The 10134-nt window shown below is 54.6% G+C and overlaps 1 protein-coding gene across 1 annotated transcript; it reads right to left on the bottom strand.

The window, feature by feature from the left end:
- Positions 1-4872: 4872 nt before the first annotated feature.
- Positions 4873-9818, bottom strand: DLX4 (distal-less homeobox 4). Its single transcript, XM_003786486.3, has 3 exons — positions 9396-9818; positions 5536-5735; positions 4873-5146 (listed from the first exon to the last, which is right to left on the bottom strand). The coding sequence occupies exons 1-3, from the start codon at positions 9676-9678 to the stop codon at positions 4904-4906; spliced, it is 726 nt and encodes a 241-aa protein (XP_003786534.1). The 5' UTR covers positions 9679-9818; the 3' UTR covers positions 4873-4903.
- Positions 9819-10134: the final 316 nt, after the last annotated feature.

The raw sequence follows: 10134 nt of genomic DNA, 5'->3' as shown, positions 1-10134 counted from the left end.
CAATTTTTTATTTTCTACTATTATTGTTAAAACATCACTCGCTTCCTGGAGTAAAGGCTCATAGGCCAAGGGGGATCCCGGCCCCTTGACAACCAGCTCCTTTATGGGCAAGGTTGAGAAGGTCTTTGCAGAGGTGTGAAGCCCATCCCCACACATTTGATTTGGTCCCTGTCTCCCAATTCCCACATCTAGTTTCCTTCCTCTCAACTCCATCACATCTCCTCATGCCTCCTTCCAGGCCAAATGAGCCCTGGGAAGGAAAGGGTTATCTCAGGGAAAGTGGGGGTGGGAAACACCTGTAGGATGCTTTCTGGGAGGAAGAGGCTTCAGTGGCCCTGAGGACAGAAAGCTGAGAGGAGATTTGCCACCACCACAATGGAAGGAGTGAAGATTAGACACCAGACAGAAACTAGAAAGCATTAGAGGGGAGGAGAAAAATGGGTGTCTCATCAGCTCCTTGGAAGCAGGAAGTCATTGTCTGCCTTCTCTAGCTTTTCTCTTCTCTACCCATATCCCTTATACATTCTAGGAGGTCCTTGATCTCCAAAGCCCCGTCTACACAGGCCTCAGCTACTCGGATAACATTCCACTGAGCCTCTGGATACAATCCCAGAGGCAAGTCCAGGCATCCAAACTCAAATGAGGTTTGGAGCTGAGTAATCAGCTGCTGTGGCCGTGCAGACATTTTGTGGGGGGAACCACCAGCTCCCCACCCCCACCGTGGTTTGGGGGGTGGAGGAGGGGCGGTCTGACACTAGGTGTCTTCCCACCCTTGCTCCCACCACCACATGCTCCCTCTTCCCACCTGCAAGTAATTTGGCCAATGGGAGGGCAGTTAAGATTGCAGCATGGACTCCCTCCAGATCTGTGTGCATTTGGTGAGGAAGGGGCTACCTCTTTTCCCCCTAGACCCCGTGTGCCTTTTTCCTCTTCACAGCAGCAAATTACTTATAATTATCTCACATTGAAAGCCTTCAGGAGCTGCTCCCAGAATTGCTTTAATTGAATTAATTGAATCTCATTTTGTTGGGGCGGGGAGCACAAGGGACATGTCTTAAAATAGTATACAGAAGAGCGGGAAGGAGAGTGATGCAGGAGGGAGGGGAAGCCCCAAGTCAGCTCTCCTATGGCTGAGACCCTTGTAGGTGATAACACCAGCCCGGGCTGGAGCTCCGACATTCTCCAGGCACATTTTCTCATTTTCTAGATTCAGCTGATTTCAGATGCAATGTGCTGCCAGCCTTTTTGCATCTGGGACCTTGTCTGTGTCCTGCTCTCAGGTGGTAGGGACCAGGGATGTGTTGAGCCCCATTCTTCCTCCTCCCTTCAGGAGGCAGGTCTGCCCAAGACTCAGGAGGTGAATGGATGTCAGCCTGAATCCTGCCTCCCTGTAACTCCTCCCCTTCCCCACAATCATAACAGCAGCTGTTTATTAAGTGCTTACTATGTTCCAGGCGCCTGTGTCAAACATGTTATAAGCACTATCTCATTTTGTCATCACACTACACTAGGAAGCAAGTCCTATTAGTATTCCTGTCTTGTGGGGGAGGCTGAGAGAGAGGTTAAGTAATTTGCCAAAAGTCACACAACTAGCAGGCAGCAGAGTTGGGACCCTTTGAAGGCCAAAGCCCCTGTTCTTAACCCTTTAGTCTTGTTCCCCTCCTTATCAAGCCTATTTTCCCAGCACAGCAGCCTCACAGGAGGAAACCACTGGGTTCTCCTTCCATAGCCTGATGTCCTGAGGGAAGAGAATGGGGCACCACCCCTACTAGGGCTCCAGGCCCAGCCCCACCGGAGCCCAGGGAAACCAGACCAACTCCCAAGTGGAAGAGAGATCCCCATTTTCACTAAAAAGGGCAGACAGGGGTAAGGAAGGTGGGGATGCTGTCAGCTCTGCTGGCCTCTGGCTGAGGGAGTAATTACACTCCTCCTGCTACTTAACTTTACAACCTGGGCTGTTGTTTTAACGATGCACTCCGTGTTGGGCTGTCCAATTAATCTCGCCTTTGGAGGCTTTCCGAGATGAAGCGGTAGATCTTATCTTGGGTCTGTGGAAAGAGGAGTGTGCAACCTGCAGTGGGAGGGAACAGTTGCCCTGAGGGCCTGTGGCCTCAGAAGAGACCCAGAGGATGGATCTGGGATCAGGGCCACAGAGAACTGGTGGAGACCAGGACCTGGGGCCAGGCACTGGAGGAAAGAGGAAGATGTTTCTACTCCCATTCCTCACCGCTCCTGGATCTTGACTTTGGCTCCTTCGCGCCATTGGCTATCCCCAAGAGAATCCTTTATGTGTGTTTTGGGGACAGGGGTGGCTATGTCCCAGAATGGGCTGAATAACAGGGGCCAAGGAGGAACTTATTGCAGGTATCTCCTAGAGCTGGGGGGCTTCCCTTCTGCCCTACATATGACCTTAATTTGGCCACCTATCTGGCCTGCTGGAGTTGGCTGGAAGTGCTTGAGTGGGCTTTTCAGACTGAAGAAGGCTCCTAGTTTGCAGTTCCTGGGAACAGGTTTAGGCAGTAAGAGGGAAGCTGGGCTTGGGAGATTTTGCCTGGAATTGGAGGCCCTTCCCCCAACCCCTCAGGCCAGACTGGGCTGAATTCCCTGAATTATTCCACCAGCCCCTCACCCTCCTCCTCAGTTCCCCGCTCTACCCCAGGGCTCTCTGATCCCTGGGGGCACTGTGCCTGAGGTGGGGTGCTAGTGCTGGTGCCTGTGTATCTGCTGGGAATTTGCCACTGGATCCTGCTGCTCCCTGGTTGCCCACCCTTCTCACCTGGCACTGACTTCCTTGGCCCAAGCTGTATTGAGAAGTCCCTTACAATGTCCCTCCCGTTAGCCTATTAACCTGAAGTATCTCCCTCAGTCATCTTGGTATTTCCAGGATCTCAGGCAAAGCAGAGGATGTTTATTGGATGGAAAAGAATTCCTGTTCCTTCTAGCGTTCTCCTTCTTCTCCCCCTCCTCTTTCTTTTTCTTTTTTTTTTTTTTTTTTGAGACAGAGCCTCAAGCTGTCCCCCTGGGTAGAGTGCAGTGGCATTACAGCTCACAGCAACCTCCAACTCCTGGGCTCAAGCGAGTCTCCTGCCTCCACCTCCCAAGTAACTGGGACCACAGGCACCCGCCACAACGCCCAACGCCCGGCCATTTTTTGGTTGCAGCCGTCATTGTTGTTTGGCAGGTCCGGGCTGGGGATTCGAACCCGCCACCTTAGGTGTAGGTGGCTGGCGCCTTAGCCGGTTGAGCTATAGGCTCCGAGCCCCACTCCTCTTTCTTCATGGTGAGCTAAGGCCATTCCATTGCCAAGCAGTAGGACTGAACTGGTTCAGAGGGTAAGTCCTCTCCCAAGGTGAGCAGAGGCATAGGGGCTTTGAAGTACCTGGTTCCCTCCAGAACTGGGCCAGGAGAGAATTTGCTAGTGAGGATTACTTAGATCTTGGTCATTCCCAGCATGAGTGCCTTCTGGGTTCACACTAGAGCATATAAAACTATGGACATTATCAGAACATTCCAGAGCTAGAACCACAGAGCTGGTTAGTGGCAGAGGCAAATCTAGAATCCAGTGCCTCTGACTTCTAGTTCAGGGGCAGACTAGCCAGATGGGAGAGAAGGGATGAGCAACCAGCCCCCATCCCTGAGAAGTCAGGGAACAAACACATCTGGACCTAAGTTTTTGTACAAACTTTAATTTCTGGAAGGTTGTGGTATGAAGGAGGGTAAGAGCTTAGGGGATGCTAGTTGGATTGGTAATCAATCTGAGCACTTCCTTTGGACAGAGACAGCCATGAAGAACTGAATTGCCAGCCCTGCCCCAACTATTTGGGGAAGTCTACACCTGTACTCATCCAGAGAGCCTATTTCCCCCCATTTCCCCTAAAGTTTTACCCAACTGGGTTTCTAAGAGTGTGTGCATGCGCTTTTGTTAGGTACTAGGGGCAGGGGAGTAGGAGAGGGTAGCCTCTCAATAAATACCTGTTGCATTCTATGGATAATTAGATCCATTGTCTACTCAAACTGGGTAGCCAAGGGGAAAAGAGGGCTTGGTTAGGAGGAGAGCATAAATTACCCACAGGTCCCAAGACTTCACAGTTCCCTGCATCCTTTCTACCTCACAGGATGGTGAACAGGTGTATCAGTTATGAGGGCAATGGGGTGACCTCCAGGAAAAATTAGTGGTTAGGTGGGACTGAATGTCCACTTCCGCTTTTGTCCACAAATAAGATGGGCAAAGCACAAAAAGAGAAAAAAGAATACTCTTGTTGGTTTTCACTTCAGGCTGTGATGGGGCTGCAGTCCTTTCAAGGGGGTGGGGGGGGGAAGGGATGGGAGTGGCAAGACCAAGAACCCTGGCAGTCTCAGATCCAGCCAATGACTCTCTCCAGCTGGAGGGAAGGTGTTCAGTCCACAGTGGTAAGAAGCACAGTGGTTAAGGCTGGGGAAGACTGGGGTTCTTTTTTTTTTTTTTTTGAGACAGGAGCCTCAAGCTGTCCCCCTGGGTAGAGTGCCGTGGCATTACAGCTCACAGCAACCTCCAACTCCTGGGCTCAAGCGAGTCTTCTGCCTCTGCCTCCCAAGTAGCTGGGACAACAGGTGCCCGCCCGCCACAACGCCCGGCTATTTTTTGGTTGCAGCCGTCATTGTTGTTTGGCGGGCAGGCTGGATTCGAACCCGCCACCTTGGGTGTACGTGGCTGGCGCCTTAGCCACTTGAGCCACAGGCGCCGAGCCAAGGCTGAGGTTCTTGATTTAGCTCTTTGGGTTGGGGTAAAGGACTCCACCTCATCCCATTGTTTTCTTCTCTGGCTCCTTGTTCTCCAGAGAAAACCATGTGGAGCTGGTTTTCTCCAGGCCCAGAAGAGAGAGGGTACAGGTGGGCTGGGGGCCAGACCTGCCCTTGCCCAGACTCACATCATCTGAGGTGAAGCCAGCACATCTGGGGAGTGATGCTGATACCAGGCACCAAAGCTGTTGCCATAGCCACCAGTGGGCAGGGTCCCCACCTTGGGTAGATCCCAGAGGGAGGGAAGCGGTGGGGAGCAGGGAGACATGGAAGGGGTCCTCCCAGGGAAGTCTCCTTCCTGCCCCCCAGAGTTCTGCTTCAGGAGCTTCTTGTATTTGGAGCGTTTGTTCTGAAACCAGATCTTTACCTTTGGGGAGAAAAGGGAAGAATGGAAGCTCAGAAGGTGGATATGTATGGAAAGGTTCCAGAAAGAGAAGGGACCCAGCTGCTGGGAACAGTCCTAGGAGTTGAGCAGAGGCTGGGAAGTGCTAGTCCTCCGGTGCCTCAGAAGTCCCCTGAGTTCCTGCCTGCCAGCCAGTATCCAGTTCTCCCAGTCTGATATACCCTCCTCACTCCCTCCCACCACACACACATTCACCTTTCAACACACATCCCCCAAACACTTTCTGAGAACCAGCCATGAACACTCCTATTGAACTGTGACAACAATGCCAGGTCATTCGCACCTGGGGAGTGAGTTCCCAGAGCACACACTTGGGGGAGGTCAGAGCAAGGAAAGGATGGGACTGGCCCCACCTGGGTCTGGGTGAGGCCAAGCTGCGCTGCCAGCTGGGCCCTCTCCGGCAGCGCCAGATACTGCGTGTGCTGGAAACGCTGGTTCAGGTGCTGCAGCTGCAGGCTGGAGTAGATGGTCCTTGGCTTGCGCAGCTTCTTGACTGGGGGGGCCTGCGGGCGTCGCTCGGAGGGGTCCCGGGACAGCAGCGGCTTTTCAGAGTCTGGGTGGCAGCAGAAGACGGTGGGGAGTGGGGGGAGAGTGAGGAGATAGGGCGTGTTTATTCGCACCTCGTCTGTATGCCGCCCCAGCAGACTGGCAAAAAAAAAAAAAAAACCCACAGTCGCCAGACTCGACCCTTGGGCCCTTCTCTACACTTGTCAAGCTCTTTTCGACCCCCATCCACATTCACTGTACCAGAGGTGATACCTGACGCACTTCTCTCAGGGAGCTCCCACTCTTATGGGTCCTGTGACCCTAGGAAGAAAGAGCCTAGGGCCAGGGCGAGGGGACTGCGGCGCCTGCGGTGGGAGGTCGGAGTTCAGCCGGGTGCGGTGGCGCCAGCTAGGAGTAGGGCGGGGCAGAAAGGCTGGGTCTAGGGCTGAGCTGAGGCCTAGAGACGACAGAGGAAGGGCATTCCGAGCGGAGGGGACTCGAAGGCAATGCTCAGAGTCTCAAGATAGTGTCTGCGTGGCAACCCCTGGCTGGGCTGCCGCAAGAGGGGGTGGCTCAGAGGCCCGGCTGAGCCAGCCTCGAATGCCAGCATCACGGCATGGAAAGTGACCCCCAGGGTTTGCCATCGCCTCTCCTAGGATGTGTCCTGCAAAAACAGTGACCATCTCTCTCCTCCCCCATTGCTAGCTGGGTTTCCAGGAACCTCATAAACCCAGTCCGCATGGATCAACCCTTTCCTCCGCTCTGCCGCGCCCAGAGGGAGTCTGGTGTGCAAAGGTGACCGGGGTCTACAGCGCACAGCGCAGGACCGCAAGCTGCTTTTGGCGAGCGCTGCCGTGCCACGGTGGGAGATCTGGTCACCCATGGCCTGCCTCGCTCTCCAAGAATTTCGGCCGTGGGACGGCTCAGCCCTAGAATGAGGACGAAGGATAGAAAGCGAGGGGTTTCCATTCTTCCCAGCCAAAGCGCCAATCTGCTTCACTCTACGGGGACGCCAGAGACCATCCCAGGCCGATAGAAAAGAGTAGTGTGGATGAAGCAGCCGATGTGCCGGAGGGCTTAGGGCAAAGTTCGCCGCATTCCACGCGGGTTTGTCCATCCAACCTGAGCCTGGAGAACTCACAACCACACCCACTGCCCAGCCGCGGCTTGTGTCCGCTCTCATACTCTCATTTCCCCCTTAGTCCGTCTCACTCCCTACACATCAGGGTCCCCACCCTTGGCCAGCGGTCACCGGAGCCTTCACCTCCCCCGCGTCCTTCACCCGTGGCCTCGGGCGCTGCCAGCTCTTCAGATCCTCCCCCCCCCTTGGCCCCTGCCTCAGCCAATTCCCAGAAAAACCGTTGGGTTTCCGCTGCCGCCCGCGCCTGTCCTGTCTTCCCTGCCTCGATCCCACTGCTCACAGCCTCGGGCAGGCAGCCCAGCGACCACCCGCGCCTCTTTGGCTTGTGGGACCGCGCAATTCCAGAGGTGATGGACAGAGAGGCACGGAGGCTGACCAAGCTGCTGAACTTTCAGAGCCCTCCTAGCCCCAACTCGGAGAAGATCCCCCTCCAAGTTCCTTCCCGACAGCTGCCTTTATCTACACCAGTTAAGGCAAGTCAATACTGAATCTGCCCTGGTCGGGATAACCAAGCCCCAGGGCCTCCCTCGAGGGGCGGCAGCACCGCTGACACCAGGACGCTGTTCACACGGAGCCAAACCTCTCCCTGAGGTGGGGGTGGCCTAGAGTGGGGGAAAAGTAGAATCCCAAGACCACTCTCACACCTTAGTCATCCAGGTAGAGTGGGCTGAACCCACCAGTTCCAGTAGAGAAATCCTTGAAATCTATTCTGAGGGTATGTGTGTGTGTGTGTGTGTGTGTTGGGGGGGAGGTTTAGTTGGATCAGGGAAAGTGCACGAAGAAAATGAACTCTACACTCTGTTGTTCTTAGACCAAACAAAGAAAAGGCAAGGGGTGTGGAAGACAGGACTGACAACACAGACCCCACTGCCAACAATTCTCTTAGGTCATGTTATTCCTGTCCCATCCCCCAAACACACACAGGCGCACACACAGATATACCGTATTAGCATACACTAAAGGAAAGTCCAAGGGATTCATGTAGCAACTACAACTCCCCCCACCCACCCAGCAGCCTGGGAGAGGCAGCCCCAGTTCTGCCACAGAAGGCAGTTAACTTTTGGGGGTTCTAAGGAAGTTCCCTAAAATCCACTTTCCTGGCCCCAAGTGATGAAAGACTATTTGCAAGGGCCTAAAAAACAGGCTATGTCCTTTACCCATGCACACCCAGTCTTCAGGTCTCAGTTTGCCCATGTGTACATTAAGGAAATTGAGCTCCAAAATCCTAGGGTCGCTTCTGGCTCTTATGGTTTGTAAGCTCATATGTCAGAGCCACAGGAAAAGAGAGGAAGATGTCTTGCTGACTCTCCAGGAAAGTCACCTAGTGAATGGATGTGCACCCTTAGAAGAAACTGTGCCAAAGACAATTGCTGGGCAGAAAGTGCATAGGACCTGATGTCTGAGCTACAGCCAGTGCAAATGGTCTTATGGGCAGTGTCCATGTCCACATCATATGTCCGATTGACTATGTAAAGCCCAGGGCCAGAAGACAGGCTAGCTTCTTTCCTTCAGGGAGGCCTTCCAATGAACACTTTCTCAGGAGCTCAAAGTTGCTTTAGGAAACAGGAACTGGGGCCTAACCTACCCGAAAATCAAGGGGTGGAGATGACTGGGATGGGCTACTCCTTTGGCTGGAGGGCTGAGGTAGCCAGAGAAAGATGAGAGCGTTTCTGACCAGCCTTTCCTTAGGTTTTTTTTTGAGACATAAGTCTCACTATGTCACCCTGGGTAGAGTGCTGTGGCATCACAGCTCACAGCAACCTCAAACTCTTGAGCTTAAGCGAGTCTCTTGCCTCAGCTTCCCAAGTAGCTGGCACTACAGGCAACTGCCACAATGTCGAGCTAATTTTTTTTTTTTTTGCAGTTGTGGTTGTTTAGCAGGCCTGGGGTGGGTTTGAACCCACCACCCTTGGTGTATGTGGCCTCCGCCATAACCACTGTGCTACAGGCACGGAGCCTCCTTAAGTTTTTAGAACAAGGAATAGTGGGGTCCTAGCCCCAGGTTCTGCCAGGCTAGCTTCCATGTCAAGATCAGGCATGGTCTAAGGAGAAGAGGTAAAGACAGGGAAAGGAGGGGAAGGAGCCCAACATAAGTCTGGGCATTTACAGCCCTCCAACCTGGACTCAATTTCTGTTTATCAGGGTTTGGCTTGATCACTGCTTTCTAAGAGAAGAGGAACAGGGAGAGGGTCGCAGAGGAAAGAAAGAGAGTGTAGGACCGGGCAAATCTGGGGAGCTAGGCCCTCACCCCTACATCTGGACTGCCCCAGTTTTCCGTTATTCATAGGTACACACCACTCAACTGCTCCAGGGAATGGGTGGGGAGCCCTCCCGCCCATCTTCACACAACTGCAAATCGAAACCAGGTCGGTTTTGAAAAGAGACGTAGACTAACTCGCCCCCGCCCCTCCCCCCCACGCGCCTCCCGCCCCAACCCTTCACCCTCCCCCACCCCCAGATCCTGTAGAATCAGAGTAAGGTTTGAATCCCGCTAACTGCGTCCAGCCAGGCGAGGGCGAAGTTTAGGGGCGCACAGGAGCCTAATCCCAGAAATGGGAAGAGCCGCTGTGGCCAGACTGGACTTACCTGCCTCTGGTTCCTGTGGGTGCTCGGCGGGGCCGTGGAGGGGCTGAGAAGGTGCCGCAGGTTGCTGGTAGGACAGGTAGGGGGCCTTGGGGGTCGCTGGCCCGGTATACGGGTAGGATAGGAGGTGGCTATACGGCGTGGAGTAGGACAAATCAGGGGAGGCTGAGGTTGTAGGGGACAGGCCAAGAGGATAGGCAGCCACTACCGACGCAACAGGGGTAAGGTCTGGGAAGACAACTTTGGAGGCGTCCGGGCCAGGGAGGGGGCAGGGCAAAGTGGTCATTGCGGCCGGCGCCCGGGCCGGAGGGCCTAGGCCATGGCCCTTCACGTAGTCCGCTTCCTGCGCCAACTCTCTTTTCCCAAGCCTCGGGCGTTGGGCCGGACAAGCCCCCCAGCCAGCAGCCCCCACACGTAAGATCCCGTAGAAAGCGTCTCTCCGCGCCTCTTCCAGCGGAGAGCGCGCGCCAAGCAAAGGGGTTCCGGGGGGGGTACCCCCCATGGATTTCCCCTCCCCCCTAAGTCCATGGCCCCCCTCCTCTCCTTAGAGTTAGGTTCCTGGGACCCAACGGGGGCCCCGCCCACTTAGACGCCCCAGATTGGCTACTGCACGCGGTGACCTCACTGAGCCCGGACCGCCCGGTTGGGGCAGCCCTCAGTGGGGAAACGAGAAACTCCAGCGGATCTGTGCGCACGCTCAAGGTCCCTCTATCTTGGGGTTTTCCCGGTGAGGGGAGCCAGG

The sequence above is a fragment of the Otolemur garnettii genome, unplaced genomic scaffold (assembly GCF_000181295.1).
Source record: "Otolemur garnettii isolate 467f Iridium unplaced genomic scaffold, OtoGar3 scaffold00018, whole genome shotgun sequence".
Classification (NCBI taxonomy): domain Eukaryota; kingdom Metazoa; phylum Chordata; class Mammalia; order Primates; family Galagidae; genus Otolemur; species Otolemur garnettii.
The sequence above is the reverse complement of the archived record's forward strand: the minus strand, read 5'-3'. Positions and strand labels throughout refer to the sequence as shown.

Coding starts and splice junctions, on each gene's coding strand:
- DLX4 (XM_003786486.3), bottom strand. CDS start 9,678: ATGACCACTTTGCCCTGCCCCCTCCCTGGCCCGGACGCCTCCAAAGTT. Junction 5,736..9,395: donor CCCACAGGAACCAGAGGCAG/GTAAGTCCAGTC, acceptor GCTGCCACCCAG/ACTCTGAAAAGCCGCTGCTG. Junction 5,147..5,535: donor TTGGCCTCACCCAGACCCAG/GTGGGGCCAGTC, acceptor TTCTCCCCAAAG/GTAAAGATCTGGTTTCAGAA.